The sequence below is a fragment of the Phycodurus eques genome, chromosome 12, assembly GCF_024500275.1.
Source record: "Phycodurus eques isolate BA_2022a chromosome 12, UOR_Pequ_1.1, whole genome shotgun sequence".
In the NCBI taxonomy this organism is placed as follows: Eukaryota; Metazoa; Chordata; class Actinopteri; order Syngnathiformes; family Syngnathidae; genus Phycodurus; species Phycodurus eques.
This window is the reverse complement of record NC_084536.1, coordinates 2161276-2181529: the sequence shown is the minus strand read 5'-3', so window position 1 is coordinate 2181529 and position 20254 is coordinate 2161276. Positions and strand designations below refer to the sequence as shown.

At 42.5% G+C, this 20254-nt stretch overlaps 1 protein-coding gene across 7 annotated transcripts in view; it reads left to right on the top strand.

Annotated features, from left to right (window-relative positions):
- The window catches only part of tbc1d4 (TBC1 domain family, member 4), a 33282-nt gene extending 17127 nt beyond the window's left edge, over positions 1–16155 (top strand). For 3 of the 7 annotated variants that reach the window (XM_061691121.1, XM_061691126.1, XM_061691127.1), the window contains 12 exons: positions 1197–1414; positions 2401–2559; positions 4373–4521; positions 4941–5126; positions 7557–7718; positions 8488–8646; positions 8724–8824; positions 9861–10004; positions 11045–11204; positions 11302–11471; positions 12537–12713; positions 13490–16155. In XM_061691121.1, coding sequence (XP_061547105.1) covers positions 1197–1414; positions 2401–2559; positions 4373–4521; positions 4941–5126; positions 7557–7718; positions 8488–8646; positions 8724–8824; positions 9861–10004; positions 11045–11204; positions 11302–11471; positions 12537–12713; positions 13490–13714 — 2010 coding nt within the window. In that variant the 3' untranslated portion in view covers positions 13715–16155. The other 4 variants (XM_061691123.1, XM_061691125.1, XM_061691124.1 and 1 more) reach the window with 4 other exon arrangements.
- Positions 16156–20254: the final 4099 nt, after the last annotated feature.

Sequence of the window (20254 nt, the reverse complement as noted above, 5' to 3'; positions counted from 1 at the left end):
TTTATTTTTTTAACTAGACTTTTCTGTGCTTTGGTAGTTGCTGCTGTGTTGGTTAGCCACAGGGTTCAGACGGGCTCAGCAGTTAACTTTTTTGCCCGTGTGTGAGCAATGTGTTTATTTACTGTGGAAATTACAATTACCGTAGTTTTTCACGTATAATGCGCACCCCCGAAGTTGATCTAAAAATTCTGGAAAACCCTTCTACCTATGTATAATGCATTTTTACAATGCATGATTTTGCTTCTCCCCATATAATCAAAACATAAAGTATTATCTGTATTTTGTTAGTTTTTTTCAAAGAATTATTCTGAAGTTAAGCACTTAATTTGAACACGCAATGCTTTCTTTTTATTGACTTGCTCTTATTTTGAAATGCATAGCCCTACTTTTATTTAGTGAATGAGAAAACACAGTTGTGCCCATATGTTTTATTACCCAGGCAGAATTTGATTTGGAAGTTGTGCACAATTCTTTGAAGAAAACCTGACGGAGCAGGCGAAACACATTTTAATTTTATTTTAATGGGATTCAAATTAAACGGTCAAGCATTTCAGAAAAGCATTATCATTAAACAAAACATAACCATAAGAAATTAATGACGGTTGTTGTATCGTCATCAGTCATATAAAAAAAACAAAAAAACAACAATATTTCTCAAATGCTGCCTGGTTATGTAAATGTATGAGCACCACTGTACAGATAATAATATAGATAATCATACGTACCCCTGTCATATAGGAATGAAAGTGTAGGCTACACCTTTCTCATAACCTCTCGGTTGCCGTGGCATATTGGAATGGACGTGTACAGCTTTTTCATGACCGGCATACATTTATAAAATGTGAACGACTTGACAATTTTGGGGGCGGGGGCGAATGTGCATTATACAGGAGTAATTACGCTACTACCTGATGAGAAAAGGGAGATTGCTCTTTGAGGGAGTTGTTTTATGTCTTCAGTGAATAATAATACAAATAATAACGATTTATACAATACAAGACAGTTCGCAACGAACGTCATGATCATGTACTGTAAAATATAAAAGCGACGAGAAGCCCCGGGCATTGACAGAGGTCAACTTGCCCTTGAATGACAGACCTGCTGACTAATTGGCACCGCTCTTTGAGGAAATACGTTATGAAACGGGAAATTTGATGCTCTTGCATGAGCGTTAACCTCTGCGGCATCTTCCCCAGCAGGATGAAGACTCCTCGGGCGTCTCGCCGCCGGCTTCCCCGCCTCCGTACCCGGACGACGACCCGGAAGCGGGCCAGCAGTTCCGCAGGCGCGCTCACACCTTCAGCCACCCGCCGGTGAAAAAGCGCATCTCCTTCGAGGGCCAGACGGGCAACCTGGCCAAGCAGGCGCCGCTGCGCCGGCAGCGCTCGGCCACCTCGGAAGCGCTGCAAAGCAGGTAGCGTGACCGGAACGCCGCCTGTTAGCCGCGGCCGTAACCACGCAGACCGGAATGTCGTAGGAAATCCGGCGAAAAGTTAGTTGAGTCCGTTTAACACGTTACGCTCTTCAGCCACAAACACGTGAAACGGGTAGAAGTCGGGAATATCCATTGCTGTTAAACGGACAGCGGACCGTTCGCGGTTGGTCTCGGTCCCGATCCCCCGCGGATTTCCGCGAATGACCGATGCGCCGCTAAAAGTTATTTTGATTTCCTATATTACTAGTTTACTGAAAATGCTGCTCGGTAGGCCGAGGTTGCGCAGGGCGGCTTGCGCTTTGGTGTTTGCTGGATCCGCGCAGTCGCAACACCATCTGGCGCTCGGATGTTTCGCTGAGCTGTTGTGTTGTTCCAGATTCCATTTGTCGCGCTTTTCTTGCTTAGTCGCAGTTTGGCGAACGTATCGTATGTTTCGAAGGGCTTTTTAATTTCATTAAAGACACATTCCACTTTTCAAGGAAAACATAGTTTCATAAATAAATTAATTAAAAAAGAAACGCTTCCTCAAATAAGTAGTTGTACATATATGTTTGAACAAAATTCTACAAATCATTTGTAATTGAATTGGAATCATTTAATTTCATTAAAACATTTCTAATCTAATAAGATTTCTACTAATTATGGAGCATACGTTTTTACAAAATTCTTCAACTAATTTAGAATCAAAAACAATTGACTTAAAAGTAAAAAAACAAGTGCGTGCATGAGCTAACTCTACAGAAGGAAGGTTTTGTTTCTTGTACAGTTTTGATACAGCATGTGTAGTAGTTTAAATTGAATGAAGCCGAATTTGTTGAGGGAAATATGAAGCGCACGCGCGCGACGTCCTGCGTTTGCGGCACTTTGAAGGCCGGCATCCCTTTCCCCGGAGACGACGGCATCCCGCGCTTCCCTTCCCAAATTGTCTACCGTGTTTGTCTTCCATGTGCGGGGGGCTCGCGCAGTCCCGCGGCCGTGTCGAGAACGCGCAGCTTATCGGAGAGCCGGTCCTTCAGCCTCCCCTCCTCCTCTTCCTCCTTCTCCGCTCCCACTTTCCTGAAGAGCATTTACCAGGGCTCGCTGGGCTCCCTGAGCTCGCTGACGGACAGTGGGAGCATCAAGAGGTGACGGGATGATGCGTTTTATTCTTTTATTGATTTGTTGTCATGCTGGGATGACAGGAAATGTATACGTGTTGGCTTCCCAAACATTTTAACAATCCCCCCCCCCCACCCCCACCCCCGTCTTTTCCCGCCTCTCCGCAGTGAGAACATGTGCCGCTCCCGTTTCTTGCCAAACGTCCCTGTGGCCGCGCACCCTCTTCCTGTTTGGTTCCGAAGTAGAAGGGGGACGCATGTGGATGTGGAGCTCTTCTCTGCATGGCCAAACTAAACGCGTAACCCGATTGAGTCATTGCGTCACTTTTGCAATTCGAGTGTGAGGCCGCGCAACTGAAGCGCGGTCGCCTGCTTTGGCGGAAAAGAAAGGTTCCTGTTTACATTATTAATAACATTTCCACGCACACTGTGGAGCAGCCTTCTTATTTCATTGAATAAATTATGATTTATTAGTCCCCTCTTAGTTTACATTGCAAATACCTTCAGAAACTATCAAGGGGTATTAAGGCCACACTGAAAAGTCAGAATTATAGAATATAGTCAAAATGTGGCAAGAATCAAGCGCAACTTTGCATGGAAATGGAGGTTTATTGCAACAAAAAAAAGTTATTTTACAAGATAAAAGTTTCAAGATTCTCAGTAAAAAGTCCAAAATTATAAGAATTTTATTTATTTCCCCCCCCCCAAGAATAACACCAACATTTCATGAAAAAATGTAATGAAAATGAAGTCAAATGTAATGAGGAAAACATTTCCAAGAAACGGACTGAATAAATGAAGATCACCACAACGAAATCATAATCTTAGGAGGAAAGCGCGACCTCGGATAAGCGGACAAGAATGGATGGATGTCAAAGGTCATATTATTGAGGGGAAAGCTTTACATTCTTTTGAAATCATATGTTGAAATTGAGAGGAATAAAAATCTTATTTTAAAAGAAGAAAGTCGATAACATATTCTCAAATAAAGTCTTGTATGTATACCGTACCTGTTAAGTTGGACTCTTAACTTTCAACCCAAAAAGAACTTTATTCTCCTTACATGACATCTTAAACATACATTAACATTACTATTGCAAGAGGACAACTTTATTCTCATAAAATAAATAACCTCCTAAAATATGACTTTATTCTCCAATTGGAGCATTATGACTTTAATTGTGTAACATTTTGACTTTTTAAATGTAGTAGTCCTACTTACATCTAAAAAAAGAAAGAAAAGAAATACAACTTTTTCTCGCTGTGTAATTGCAACTTTTTTTTGGTAAGATTATAACATTATTGTTGTAAGATTTTTCTAACAAATTCATCTGAAAATATTGCAACTTTTCACATTGTCTATGGTTGTAACATTTCATAAAACATCACGTTATGACTATTTTTCTCGGCATAATTCCCCCCCACAAAAACAACACGACGACTAAAAGCAACGTTTTCAAAGGTTAATTAAGAAGAGTGGGAAAAAAAACCCGGTGAAAGCAGAGGCGCACTCCTCTGCAGGAGTGAATTTCAACTCGTGACGACGCGCGCTCGTCGTCCTCCGCTCCCGAAATAAATGATGGTCTGCCTCGATGAGCGCTTTCTTTCCGCAAAGCCGTCTTCTGTCTGCAAGCCGTGGCTGTTTGTTTCATTAACATCTCTGATGGCAGCCACATGTTTTTGCTATGTCCATCTCTCGGCATCTCTGTATTAACTCCCGCTGCACTTTAGAGAAGGTTTCATCTGTCGTGTGCGTGCGTCAATTTGCCAATGCCCGTCCGTGTAACGTGACACTGATGGCGCGTGCGTGTGTGTGTGCGCGCGTGTGTGGGCGCGGCAGCAACGGCGACGGCAGGAAGAGGACACTGTCGGGCTGCAGCAGCGACTCGCCGAGCGGCCCGCCGCCGAGCCCGCGCAGGGTCTCGTGGAGACAGAAGATCTTCCTGAGGGTGGCGTCGCCCATGGGCAAGACTTCCATGCACCACTCAGGTCTCGCCAGTCGCTCTGACGCGCTTCGTAAATGCCACGCGCAGTAAAAAGCACAGTTTGTAGACTGCAAGTATTAATTAGCATTTTTATTTTATCATTGAGAATTACGAGGAAAATGTCGCTGCCGAAATTTCACCCAAAAAGTGATCGAGTTGGAATTTAGCAAGGATAAACTTGATGGCGCGATATCCAAAATAGCGAGGGTTGTCGGGGGTGGGCGGGACGAACGTTTTTACGAGACCGGCAAATTACGAGACCGGCAAATTGACGTGACGTTTGATGACATTTTCAATCGGTGGCTCATTGCCGCCACCGACTGACGCGGTCCAAAATTCTTTCGGGTTCTTCCTTTGATATCGGTCACGAGAACGCAGTTGGCTTCCATTTTGAATGTTTGTTCTTTCCGTTGATGCTTGTAGAGCAGTCAGACGCCAGGGAGCTGTTGCCGCTGTCCCCCGGCGGCCCGGGCTCCGGCGCCGACCCTCCGAGTCGAGGAGGCGGCCGGCCCGAGAGGACGGCGGCCGACTACCGGGCGCTGTGGAAAACGGCCGTCCGCCAGCAGATATTGCTGCTGCGGATGGAGAAGGAGAACCAGAGGCTGGAGGGTGAGTAGTACGGAGCCCGCGGCCCCCCTCGCCGGCTCTCCGTATCGTTTGATCCGAAGCGCCTTTACAAACGCCGACGATCGGCTTTATTGCTCGTGTGACCGTTCTCCGTTATCGCACTGCGCCCATTGTTGGACATCCGATGGATATAAAAAGTCCACACACCCCTGTTCAAACGCCAGGTTTTTGTGATGTGTATAAAAAAATAAAAAGAGAGAGCCTACTAGAACAGCGGAACTTTATTTGGGGTAAATCGGAGGCACTTGAAATGGTGGCAGGTGAGTGCTGACTTCCATTTAACATGAGTTTTTGAATCCGATTGGTTAATTCTGAACACAGCCGCGGCGCTACTTCCAACAGCAAAGAGAAGAATGGAGGAAAAGGATTGTAATATTGTTATTGTTTTATGTTTTTTTTTGTTTGAGACTGTGGGGCTTGAGGAAAAAATATACCATACCATAAGAGGGTGTGCACGCTTGTGCAACCACAATATCTCAGGTGTTTCATTTTGCTTCTGATCTGGAAAATGTTCCTTTTGTTCCAATTGAGCTGTACAGGTTAGAGGTCACATTAATGGTGGGGAAAAAAAGTTTGAAATGGTTTACCTTGGTCTTTTAAAAAAAAAAAAAAAAAAAAAAAAAATAATTTGCATCACAAAAAAAAAGAAAAAAAGCTGGCATTTGAATCGGGGTGTGTAGACATTTTATAGCCAGTGTGTGTGTGTATCTGCTGTGCGTGGAGTTGAACTTTTGCCTCAGCCATCATCACGCCCAGCTCGTGATGTCACCACTGTTTATGTCAATCATCATCATCTCGCTGTTGACATTTATTGTGTGTTTGTGTTTATGCGTGCGTGTGGCATGTTCACAGACGTTTGACACTGAGCTTTTCTTTTTTTGTGTGTGGCATATGTGAAACAAGCCACAGCCTGAAAAGATTTAAGAAAACTTTTTTTTTTTTTTTTTCTTCAAATAATCCTGGTAAGCAAGCAAAAGAATAACAGATGATATTTACAGGTGGCTAGAAATAGTTTACAATGACTACTACCATAACATAATGTGCTGTATATCATTGAAATGAAAGATTGATATTTTGGGGATAAGCTATATAAAACAATGTAATATTGTTTAAGATTTCAAAGAAGCATTTGTACAAATAAAGTCCCCCCCCCCCCCCCCCCCCCCCAATAAAGACTCGGTTGGGACGCTCTGCAGTTGACTATTAAAAAAAAAACTGAAATATTTCCCAAATTCTTTCTATGATTAAAAATCTATGATTTTTTTGTTTTGTTTTTGTTTTTTTGTTTTTTTACACCAATGCTGTGAATATCGTTTCAATAGAAGGTAAGCAACACCAGCACAGTTCTCGGGGATAAAGCCGTTCTTTTTTTTTTTTTTTTGCATGGCTTTGGGTTCCTTATTGTTCACTTGAGCCAATCGGTCGTCTTGCGGTCTTGCTGTCAGGTGTTCGTTTGTGTTCCTTTTCGGTGATCCGCGGGCCTCGCTTCGTAACAGACGACGGCGTTCACCGTATGTGGTTGTTTAGCGCGGTTTTGGTCGTTGCTTCCAGTGGCAGGGAGGGCGGCCATCTTTACACAGCGGAACCTCCACGGCTCACGGACTTGGATTTGAAATTCGTTCTCGTTAAGATAAAAAAAGAAATAAATCTGTTGCATACTGACAAATTTTAAACAACATGTTGACTTTTTTTTTCCTTTTTCACATTCTTTGTCATTTGGGAATTGGTGACAAAATAGTGTTTTATTAATGGTGTTGTGATATTACAACTTTATAAGAAAAACTTTGATATTGAGAGATAAAGAGAGTTATCCTAAAAATACTTGCAAAATTGCTACAAATAGTTGTGAGAGCATTAGAAAAAGTCAGAATGTTACAAGAAAAAGTTTACATTTTACCATAAAATATGCAAAAAATATTCTAGGAAATTATAGACCAAATTTTGCATTAAAATGACTATTACGATAAAAGTCACAATATAATGAGAAATTGTTGTAATTTTAGAATAAGGTTGTAATTTCATGGAAATAAAATGAGAATTCTATGAGAAAATGATTTCATGTTGCAGAAATAAACTCACGATATTACGTCAAATTGTTATTTTAAGAATCTAAAGTTGTAATGTGATGGGGGAAAAAATGCATGATATTATGAACATTAAGTCACAGTATTTGAAGAAAAAGATGGAATTCTCCAAGAAAATATTCGGACCAGAAGTTGTCGTTTCCCGTTTCCAGAAAAATGGAGGTGAAGCGGTGACGTTAGAGGTTCCACTGTATGTGGCTTTTAGGCATTTGCTTGGTTGTCTGCGCTTTTATTTTCTGGTGTGCAGAAATACGGCGTCAAGCGTGTTCAACGCGAAGCCACGCGACCAGCGAGGACGACTTAACCGACAATGTTTCTTTCCGCCCAGCGAGTCGCGACGAGCTGCACATCCGCAAGATGAAGCTGAGCTACCAGGAAGTGGGCCCCGACTCCCAAGAGGCGCAGGCGTTGTGGGAGAAAAAACTGACGGCACCGGGCAGAACCACGGTGCGGCAGGACCGGGACCATCTGTACCGAGCGCTCTGCCGAGGTGAGGCGTCGCTAAATGACGCTTTTTTTGTCGCTGTCAAAAAAGGGGCATCGCTTGACGTTGTACGACGACCTTTTCCAGCCACGCCGCCTTCCGACATCACGCCGGAGTTGGTTAGTTGGAATTATGACAGCGTGTCCGCATTATGATTAAAACCGGGCACACCCATTGTTCACACCTTTAAAAAAAAAAAAAAAAAAAAAAGAAGAGAAAAAAAGCTAAAATCTTAATTGAGTTAAAGAAAGGCTCATATTTTATGCTCAACATTATATATAAAATGCTCTCCTGCTCAAAGCCCTAAAATGGCAAAACAAAGGCAATGTTTCAGTTCTTGATTTAACGTAGTTGATTAGCCCATGATAATGTTCCAACATCCCATCCCCATTTTTGTGGTGCATTATCATGCCATATTGCCGTTCGACCTTTCTTCCGGCGCTCCCCCTCTCCTCCACTCACACACATTTAAAAATGGCTCAAATGAGAATAAGCACAAATCTTAAATTTTGTAGAGAAAATGCTCATATTTAACCTTTTGGGGGGGGAATGTGGAATTTCTTATAGCAGATCGCCATGACACGTTCAATCTTGCGCACCCCCCTTTTTTTAATTTTAGTGATGAAACGCTAACGTTCGAGCTTTTTCGGAACATGAAGATGTCAAAGTTTAAGCGTCTTACCAGGTCGGCGTTTCGCTTTCAGTGTGGCGCACCAATATGTGGGAATGCCCGAAATGGGGCGCCACCGTTTTATGCTTGGAATATTGTGCGCAGGTGTTCCCAAAAGCCGTCGCGGGGAGGTGTGGCTGCTGCTGTGCCATCAGCACCGCTTGTGTCGCCGACATCCTCTGCGCCGGCCGCCCGCCGACACGCCCTACGGGGATCTGTTGAAGCAGCTCACCGCGCAGCAGCACGCCATTCTGGTGGATTTGGGTGCGCGGCGGCCATCGCGGGCGCTCATCGCCGAGGAAAGTTACGAGTCTAATGCGGCGTCGCGCGTCTCGTCTCAGGTCGGACCTTCCCCAACTTGGAGTACTTCTCGGCCCAGCTGGGCGCTGGGCAGCTTTCCCTTTACAACCTGCTCAAAGCCTACTCTCTGCTGGACACTGAGGTACGCTAACTCCCTGAGGGCTCTTTCAAAGAAAGAGAGAAAAAAACAAATCGATACATATAGAGTCTAGCATTCAACTAGTGGACAGGAAATAGAGGAAAACTATATTCATATAGCGCAAGTTTCTTTTTTTCTCATGCAACGCCAACGCAAATGTTTCATCATAAAATGGAAATGCACTTTTAGCTAGTCTTGAACAACAGATTGCTCAGATTAATTTTTGAAATAACCAAATACATTTTAAAATGAAAAAAAATGAATATAAATGCTTTGGGGCGGCACGTCGCACGACTGGGTAGAGCGTCTGCCTGGCGGTTCTGGGGACCGGGGTTCAATCCCCGGCCCCGCCTGTGTGGAGTTTGCATGTTTGCAATGCTTTGAAAAGGAGAATAATTCAACAAATGTTAAGAATATATTTGTATAGTATATTAAACATTTCAATTTGAAAGGTTAGATGAAGCGCAACACAGTATAGATCAACGGGAGTATTTACAATAAAGCATATTTTTGACAAATGAATGTCTTTATTTTATTTTTTTGAAATATGGATTTTATTCTAATATTTTACGAAACATTTTAAAATAAAACATCTTTTTATAAAAAATATACTAAATAGAAAAAAAATCATTTCAGTAACAAAGTTTATTTACAATACACTGGACCTGCGCTATTTGTGGGGAAGGCGAGGGACTGGGCCGGTCCCTCGCCATCGGCAAAAATATCCGCAATTGGCAAGAAAAAGATGTGACTGCGAGTGCCAAACTGCGATTACCTACAATAAAATACAAAGCATTTTTAAATGAAAAAATATCCCAAATAGTACATACTTTCAGTCTAATTGCTTATATAAAACAATACAGGGGGAAAATGTCTATTGCCACTAGTTGTTAGGCAGAATTCATTCAACCTTTTTATAAAAAAAATGTCATTCATGCCACGGACGTGATGAATACGGACAATTTAGGCACCTTAGCGTAGCGGCGGTAATGTTGGAGCGAGCGAATGTTGCTTGACGGTGTTTTGTTTGCGCGTGCAGGTGGGCTACTGCCAGGGCGTCAGCTTCGTAGCCGGCGTGCTGCTGCTGCACATGAGCGAGGAGCAGGCCTTCGACACGCTCAAGTTCCTCATGTACGACCTCGGCGTCCGGCGCCAGTACAAGCCCGACATGGTCTCGCTGCAGGTCGGCGCCACGCTCAAGCTCTTTCTTTTATGGACGGCTCACCCGCGGGTTGATTTACGAGCTTGTAACCGTGGAAACCCGCTGAAGGGGGTCATCGCTTGAAGGGTTAGGAAGTGCGTTTGACCCGTTGCACCTTATGTGTTTTGAAAAGAAAATGTTTTGTGACGGAGTCACTGTGTTCAACCAAAGCTTAGTTAGGCACAAACACAGACTACAGCACAACAACAATACACATAAACAATAACGAGATATTTTTCTGGCGTCACAAAAGAACCCAGAGGACAGAAAAATAGTATTAGTAGTCGCAGTAGTAATATCCGATCAATCCAAAAAATAGAACAACAATACACATTTAGATTTGATAAAAAGACATACACATGTCAATTGAAAAAAGTACTAATCCCAATAATGCACTGTGCTGTTATATTGAGTATAATAATAATAATAATGAATGATAAAATAGTCGGGGGGGGGGGGTTTCTACACTATGAGCTTTATTTGCAAAAAAAACCCAAAACGGAATCGTTGGAAAGTACGTTGTCGAAAAAGTAAAGCTGTCATTCGTGTTTGCGACAGTTGTAGTACGCAGTACCGTGCGCCTGTCTCGGCGTGCCCCGCGAGGCCGCAGACGTTCGCTCACCTTTTGAAGCGCGACCGCACCTCCGCGCTGGCTCGTTTCAACGTCAGCTGACATCTGCGGGGGCTGGGAAAACATCAGCAGGCGCGCTAATGTTTAACGCCGCCGCGACTCCCTGTCGCACGGCCGCGAGGACACGAGTCACCTGCGCGTGTACGAGGGTAAAGGGCGCTTTTTAAAAATGTTTGAAATACATACTTTCTGGTGTGTTTTTACCGCCGAGGTGACTTATTCTCATGCCGTGCGGTGAGAGCGAGCGCGGCGCGTGCCTCGGCAAGCCCCGCTTGCTTGGGATCGTTCAGCAGCTACAATAGCGCGCATTGTTCCCTTGAATCTGCCCTTTCCAAATCCAAATATTGTGTATTTTCCTGTGTTGCGGCAAGTTTTTGTGATGTGTGCGCAGATCCAGATGTACCAGCTCTCCAGACTTCTGCACGACTACCACCGCGACCTGTACGATCACCTGGAGGAGTACGAAATCTGCCCGAGTCTGTACGCGGCGCCGTGGTTCCTCACGCTCTTCGCCTCGCAGTTCCCGCTGGGCTTCGTGTCGCGCATCTTCGGTACCTCTTTTTGATTCCTAATTTAATAGCAGCTTCGCTGTGCTGTTGATGTTGACGCCTCTGATGTTGTGTTGTTGTTGTTTTTTGTCGTTGTCAGACTTTCTGTTTGTCCAGGGCACGGAGGTCATCTTCAAAGTGGCCCTGTGCCTGCTGAGCAGCCACCAGGGGGCGATAGTGGAGTGCGACAGCTTCGAGAGCATCGTGGACTACCTGAAGTCGACGCTTCCCAGCCTCACTCAGGCGCAGATGGAGCAGAGCATCGCCAAGGTGAGGAGCTCATCTGATTGGTCCTCAAAAACTGGATCCGACGTGCATTCTGAAACCTTTTCCCCATTGGAAATAATGCAAATCCTATTAGTCTATTACAGCCTCCGAGTGTCACCATCGTCAAACATTTATTAACTGTACAGGGATTTTTTTCAAGTCACATTTTAGTACTCTTAATCTTTATACAGGTGTAAAAAGAAGTTAAGCACCTTAGGAGATGATGACGACATGGAATTCATCTGTTCCGGTGCCAAACTGTCATCGTTATAAAACTTTATGAATTGTACAGGATTCTTAAGTAACATTGTCACCAGGGTTGGGAGGCTTACTTTTTTTTTTTTTTTTTTTTTTTTAATTGTAATATAGTTACCCGTTTAAAAAAAATAAAATAAATACAATTAGGTTGTAATGTAATCCAAGCACTGTACCGCAATTCTAAAGTAATGTAACTTGATTGTTTTTAATTACTTTTAAAATACCAAAGATGTTAATGAAGCCAAAATACATTCAATATCAATAAAATGTGTATGTATATGTATGTTAGTCTGGTCTTTTCTGTTTTATAAATGTTTAATATGTATGTTTTTAGCATGCAGTAGGAAGCCAGAGCACTGACGTGCTAAACCAAAAAAATATTTGTACTGTTAACTAATTACATAACGCCGTTAAATGTATTCCGTTACTCCCCAAGCCTGGTTGTGATATTCTTAAATATAGCAAAAAGCTTTAGCAGCTGTTAAACGACTTCTACCTTTGACAATTCCACAAAAGGTCTTTTTCCACTTTGGCTATACTTGACTGGATAGAAACAATGAGTACCAGTGTTAAACCGATCCCGTTATAAAAACCTTTATTAAGTGTACAGGCAAAGTTTGAAGTAACTTTCACTTTCTTAACTGTCATACAAGTGGAAGCAGAAGTGACGAGCAATAAAACAATCTCGCCTTTAATGATGACAGCGTACACTGTAAAAGACCAAAACCAAGACCGACCCTTTTGACACGGTAAAGGTTTTTTTTTTTTTTTTTTTTTTTTTTCTTCCCCCCGCCCCCGGTGGACGGCCAGGTGACGGAGATGGACATCTCCAAGCAGCTGCACGCGTACGAGGTGGAGTACCACGTGCTGCGGGACGAGGCGGCGGAGGGCGGCGCCGCGCCCGACGACTCGGAGCGCCTCGACAAGCTGGAGAAGACCAACGCGCAGCTCAAGAAGCAGAACATGGAGCTGCTGGAGAAACTTCAGGTGAACAAACACAACTCTTGAGTTTGTGGCTGTGGACGGTAAGGTGTAACGCGTCACCTTTCCTGTAGGTGGCAGTGTAACAAAACATAACGAAAGAGTGGCACCAGTTAAAAAAAACAAGGCTGAATGTTCCGAGCGAGAAGTGGTCTTCAAGCATATTTTTTGGGTTCAACCATTTCATTTGAATAATATACATTGAGGGCAGCATAGTGTGTAGCGGTTTGCATGTGTGCTTCACAATCATAAGGTAGCGCGTTCAAATCCCCTCAAAATGTCAGTTTTCAACGAATTGTCAATGATTTTTGCACAAAATCCTGCAAAATGTTAAAGGAAATTTGTCCAATGGAAGGAAGCAATATTGAATGCAATCTACAGCGCTACAGAAAATAGTATGCAAATATTTACATGTGCAGGCACGTGCACAGACATTTTTGGGGTCAGGTGCGCAAGCCAAAAAAAGGACATCCTTTGCCACAATTGTTCATGCAATGAAGAAAAAAAAAAAAAAAAAAACAGTAGGATGTATAGGAATATATATATATATATTTTTATCTCTGTTAACACAATAATATAACAATTAACAAAGGAGGTGAAGAGGGGCTAAAGTGGATATAAAAAAGTCAACACACCCCTGTTGAAATGACGTATTTGAAAGGAGAAGGAGGGCTGCTGCAAAAAAAGGCACTTTTTAGGTTCAGGGCAAACACGCAGGTGCTTGAACACCACCTAGAGGCTACGTGCGCACGTGCCTGATTCTACTGTGATGTTTTAACCAGGCGGCGCGGCAGAAGATCCAAACCCTAGAAAGCAACGTGGAGAACTTCCTGTCCCGCGAGAGCAAAATGAAGCACGTGATCCGCACGCTGGAGCAGGAGAAGGCGGCCCAGCGGAAGACGGCCGAGCGCATGCGCGCGTGCCTCCCGCCCGACGCGCTCGGCGACGTGGAGATGACCCACGTCAAGGCGGCGGCGGCGGCGGACGCCAAAGCCAAGAAGCCTTGATGGCGAGCGGACGCGTGCAGGGCCTCGCCGTACGATGTTTGTAGCAGGCCGTTTCTGGCGCACGCTGCGCTGCTGTGTTGGGACGACGGCACAGTGAATCTCTCAATTCATTTGCCGCAGGAAATCACGCATATTGAAATAATCCAGGCTCTGACTTAACCTTTATTCACTGCACAAGGACTGTTTTAAGTCACATTTTTAGAATTCTCAATTGTCGCACAAAGCGGTCAAATAATAGAGCATAAAAGCTGCCGAAAAAGAGCCACCGTTAATACTTTGATTGGCGATATACTGACGCGTTGGCCTGGCAAGTGGTTACAGCGATAAACATTTTTTCTGAAGATTTCTGTCGAAAAAAAAACAACGTTTCGACGGAGCCAAGGAGGAAACATACATCACATATTCACACTGAACTGAGCTCTCCTGTGGGATGACGTCACTTTTCCATGACGTTCTCCACAAAAATGAAGCAATGTCATGTGGTGCTCAGGGTTCGAACGCCAACATTTTGTGTCGTAATTTGAATTTAGAGGTTCCGCTGTTAACTATTTGTACCTTTTCCACTTCCAGAAAAGGGTACAGGTAGGTTCCGGGGTACAAAGAAGAAGAAAAAAAAAAAAAAAAAAGGGAGGAGCTGCCCCATTGACAAGCCATTATACATCTGCACGTCCAATAATGTTCCTGTAGTGCATGCAGCGTCGGCTGTCGTGTAAAATCAAGAAGCACGGCATCCATTCATCTCTTTTCGAGTGGATTATTATTATTATTTTTTTTTTTAGTAACACTTTCATTTCCTCTGAATGGCTTTGCTTTCTATTCACTAGAAGCTTTTGTTGTTGTTGAATGTATTTTTCTTCCAAAGAGTTTTTTTTTTTTTTTTTATTTCCCCCCATTTACAGAAAAGCAACTTGAACTTTCAGAGCATCTCCTCCTCCTCTTGAGAAGGAAGTGTCGCTTTCAAAAGCTCAGACAGGATGTGAGGTCGTCTGCCTCGTCGGTTTCCTGTGTGACTGACCGCAGAATCGCCTCCACGGCGCAACGAAACAAAATCAAACAAAACTTTTGAGGTGGCGCATTTGAAGCCGAATGTACTCTTTTGCTGCTTTGGTCAAAACCGAATCTCTCGTTCTGCCCTTTTCAGGGATGAGCATAAAAACGCTTAATGGATTGTTACAAACTTGGTCAATTTGTTGATTGTTTAAAAGTCCAAATTGCGTGCAGTACTTGCCTGCGACCAGCAGGGGCACCGTTGAGCCGCTCAAGCAGTTTGCCGTTTAAAGAAGAGATTGACTTTATTTTCTTGTAACCGACTTTTATGGAATGATTAAGCCTTTTTCACATGAAAGTTACAACTTTATTGTCGTTTTCTACAGTATTTTTCCAGTATTTTCTCCCCTAAAAAAAATAAAAAAAAAAATAATTTCTTTTTTTCTCATATTAGGACTTTTTCATGAGTTTTCATAACTTCTTTCTTGTCCAACGTTTCCCCCCCATAAAGGACATTCTCGTTATGCCTTTTAAAAAAAGAAAAAGTGCACTGCTGAGCAAACGGGGGCTCTGCTGATTCAGTATCCACAAACAAAAACAGTTAAGATATTTTTTGCATTTAAAAAAAAAATGTATTACGACTTCGGGAGCAAATTATATTTTTGTCTTTCAAAAAAACAAAAACATTTCGCAGAACTGCATTTATTTCCCTTGAATTTGTTGTCTTAACAGTATGACTTTTAAAAAAAAAAAAAAAAAAAAAAAGAAACTGAACTGACAGCAACCAGCAGAGGCGCTGTTGAGTCAGTCTTGACTGTCTAAAGAAGACCAACATGACGTCAGCCGTGGCTTTCATCCAATGTCGATTGTTGTAGTCGATCTGACATTCAGTGAGAGCGAGAGAGAGAGTTTCTTTTTCAAAAGTCACAATGGATGACTTGATGATGGCTCGTTTTGCCCGTAGACGTTTTTGTTTTGCCGCAGGTGCGTCGACGTCATGTTGTTGCAGTGTGCAGATGTAAAACCACAAGAGGAAGAACTTAAGTTTCCATTTCACACAAGAGTTGTTGCTGCGTTTGTACTTTGGAAGCGCTCTTCCCTGGCTGCCTGGCTTTTGTTTCAAGCGTTTCTCAGTCCTGACTAGAACGAAACATCGCCAAAATGAAAGCACATTTGATTCGGCCTGCCAGCCTCCCCGTCCTTCTACAGATTTGTTTCTTTGTATTCTCAATGTCAAAGTGCTCCGAATGTGCTGTTTAGTGTTTTGGGGGAATTTTTTGTGGGTGTTTGCGTGGATTCTATAGCACTTGGCGTTCTTTTGCAAAGCTCCAGCGTGCCACGTTCCGGTGCGACACGTTTATCTCCACTTGGTGCTACGTGTGCCTCACAGAAATTGTAAATGAAAACCAACGTGTTGGGTTTGTTTTTGGAAAATAAAACATTTTTGTATGTTCTGTGGGATTCTAACTTCAAAGCCAACATAGTTGAACCTTTATAGCCAGAAGTATTTTACGAACAATTACTTGGACCACACCGGGAAGAAACTAATTTACTACCCAAATTAGCAAAAAAATATAGAAAAAGAAAATTGGAGGTTGGAATGTTGACAATCATTAACTACAGTAAACCTCCAATGTGATTTATACATTTCTCCCCAAAAAAATGTTCTTCTGATATTTCAACCTCGTTTTTATAATGTTAGTTTTTCGGAGAATTATACGACTTTTTCTCTGCTTGGAATTTCAACCACTTTTTCTCAACCTTTTTTTTTTTTTTCTTTGAAATATAATGACCACTTCCTTTCAACGTAACGTTTTCTATTGATATCATACCTCTATGCTCATAAAATAAAAAATGTCATCATTAAAATGACATCTTTACATCCAATGACCATGTCCTCACTTTATTCCTGTAATTTAATAACTTTTTAAAAAAGGCTTTCCCCCCCATCATGATACAATTGTATTCTGTTAAGAATCTTAAGACATTCGGATTCACTCTAAAAAGGAAAATCTTAAGATTATAAATACTTTAGTGAAATGACGACTTTTCTGTTGAAAATGTCGGGATTTATTCTGACTTTTTGACATTTTGAAATTGCAACATTATCATAACAGTACAAATGTACTGCATTTCATACACAAGGTAACGAAATATCGAAAACGAAATAAAAGAAATACCATTTAAAAATGGAAATACTCTAAAATGCATGAGGAAAAAAAAAGAGTTTTTAACCTGGATTTAAAAACCTGCACCTGTTGGTGGCTGAAGTGACTTCAGTTGGCAACTTCTTCCATTTGTGTGCAGCGTAATAGCTAAATGCTGCTTCACCATGTTTGCTTTGGACTCCGTGCTCCACGATTTGATCTGAGTCTGTCGATCTCAGAGCCCTACTGGGTTTATATTCCATTAGGATTTCTTTCATGTATTCAGGATCTAAACCATTTATACACCAGTAGCAGAACTTTAAAATCTATTCTAAAGCTGACTGGAAGCCAGTGTGACGACTTTAGAATTGGAGTAATATGCTCTGACCTCTTTGTTCTGGTCAGAACCCGAGCTGCAGCATTCTGAATGAGCTGCAGCTGTTTTATGCTGTTTTGAGGGAGTCCAGTCAGAAGACCATTACAATAGTCAAGTCCACTTGAGATAAAAGCATGGAGGAGCTTCTCCTGGTCTGCTTGACACATGCAAGCCTTCACTCTGGATATGTTCTTCAGATAGTAGAAGGCAGTTTTAGTAATTGATTTGACATGACTGTTGAAAGTCAGGCCAGAATCTATCAGAACACCAAGGTTTCGGACTTGGTCTTTGGTTTTTAAAGAGAGTGACTCCAGGTATTTACTAACCGCAATCCTCTTATCTTTATTCCCAAAAAATGATCTCAGTTTTATTGTGGTTTAATTGAAGAAGATTTTGGCTCATCCAGTTATTTATCTGTTTTAGAGAGTGACACAACACCTCAATTGAACTTTAGTCATCTGGAGACACTGCTAGACGTAACTGTGTGTCATCTGCGTAGCTATGACAGTCAAAATGTAAGTTCTGAAGAATTGGACCCAAGGGTAGCATATACAGGCTGAAGAGGAGGGGTCCAAGAACTGACCCTTGAGGGACCTCATAGGCCATTGCCATTCGATGAGATTGACCACTTCCAATGGTTACAAAACAACTAATTTATGATTAGAGAGATTATGATTTATTTATTTTAAATATATATATATATCCCCCCCCTCAAAAATATGGGTTTTAGTATTTTGTTGAAGGAACAACTTTGGGCGGGGGCAGCATATTCCCCCCTCTTAACATTTTTCCCTTGGCATTCAGATTTCTTTCCTGAAAATTATTTGTTTTTATTAATATTACAGTTTTATTGTCATATTACAACTTTTTTTTTTCTATACGTTTTGCCATTTAAACCATTTGCAAACTGTGTTTCAGGTCACTGAAGAGAAAATTCAATCCAAAAATCAAAATTTTTTTTTTTTTTTTGCTTTTGTTTTGTTAACTTGGTTTCTGGATCAGTCCAAAGGCGAGCCCACCATCAGCATTGCTTTAATTGTTCCTTTTTGCCAATGACTTTCTCCAAGCTTTTGATTGGCTAAAACGGCCCCTGGGCTTCCAGCACCATCTGTTTCTTTGACGTCCTGCTATTCCTTTTTTATGATTTTCTTTTTTTATTTGGTGCAATTGGAAATTATTTTGGGACTGAAGTGGGAGAATATTTTTCGGGCCCAAGCACCAAGTGGTGCGAAGGACCTCTAGGAATCTTCCGGAAAATTTATCTCCTTTTTTGGAGGCTTTAACAGGCTCGAAAAAGCACTAATTTTACTACTTTTACTGAACGCAACTCAGTCGCACCTGCTGGAAAATTTTAGCAAAAGTTTCTCCCTGACACCAGTTTCATCAATCGAGACAAAAATTAGTCGGACATGTCTATCGTAAGAGGGCACGAAAAAAAGTCTCAAGGACACGAGCAAAACTGAACAGGAAGACGGCCATCTTGGTTTGAAGCAGCCATTTTGACGAACTAAATGAGCCCCAATTGTGAAGCTTTTTGCCGACGTCGTCCAATGCGGTTGAAGGATGTAGTCAACATTTGAGGATCATTTTCAGGATTCGCCATGAAAAATGGAGTGTGAGAAAACATTCATTGTCATTTTTTTTTTTTTTTTTTTTTTGCATGTGGGCGGTCTGTGTTCTCCATTAGTGGTAAATTGGAAAACTTTCTATCAATGTGAATGCCAAGCGGCTGTGTTTACACAAGGTGCTGTCCGTCTAACATTTTGACGTAAAGTATGTATGTGTGTGTGCTTTTTTTCCCCAGGACTTTTTAAAGATTGCATCTATGTCAACCTGGAGGCTACATCAAAACAGACTCACAAATCCAATAAAGCTCACCTGGCTTCATCCCGATGCCCTTACTAGTGTACGGTAACATATTCACTTTCCTCTTCCATAATTCAGCACTTTACTGTGCTCGGCTAACGCTAAAAGGCTCTCTGTGTGCAGACAGATGATTGCGACAAAGAGCAACGGTTGCTTGACCTAGCGAGTCTATTTAAAGACTTCTCAAAGTGTACTTTTGGTTTTTTGGGGTTTTTTTTTTTAAAAGGCAAAACATCAAGATAGGTTACACTGTGGGAGCACGAGTTGTTTTTGTGAACGTTGCTGAATTTAAGTGAAATAAATTGTCAAACCATTGCGCGAGTGAAATCAATCGTAGCGTTGTTGAAATGTAGTCAAAAAACAGCCATTTATTTCTGGGGAGAAAATACAGCTTGTTTTGTTTTTCTAGATTGTGTGTATCTTTAGCTTCCTCTCAAGTGATTGAATGTGAATGCACTGCGCAGCCTCCCAGCAAAAGGTGGGTCTCTGACAGATAACAGCTCCCCCCCTATAGGAGGGTCTTCCGGGTAAAGGTGGCCCGCCGTCGGCCTCCGCCGAGCCTGGAGCTCGTCACGCATCCAGATGAGCGCCGACCGGCAGCCTATCACACACTCCAAACAAAGGAGGCCACATTCCTGGCGTTTTCCCACACGAGCGCGCATCCTGGAGCAGGGGAAGAGCGGGACGCCGGGGGCCGGTGCGGGGTCCGATGGGGATCCACTGGGAATGAGACTTCCTCTGCCGAGCGGCTTGTCGACTCGGTTTGTTCTCCCCCCCCCCCTCCAAAAAAAAATCCTCAGAATCCTTTGAATCCGTCTCCTGCTTGATCTGGAATCTCGGTTTTCGGTGTGAGGATGCGCTCTCTCAGGAAGATGAAGCAAAAATATTTTCATGGCTTTCTGCAGTACAGTCACCCTTGCTATTTACACCGTGTAGGGGTCGAGCCCCGCCACGAAAAGCAAAATCCACAAGTAACTGACGCCCCCCCACCCAAAAAAAGGGTTACGATTGTCTAAAGATGCCACAAAATGGTGGCACATAACTTCTTTTTTGTCGAAATGAAACTCCTCAACTCATTTCAATGTAGTCACCTTGATGCCAACATTATTTCTTTAGCCTTAGCTAAAGAGCAGCAAAATGTGAGTTTTTCCAGCGCAATTACGA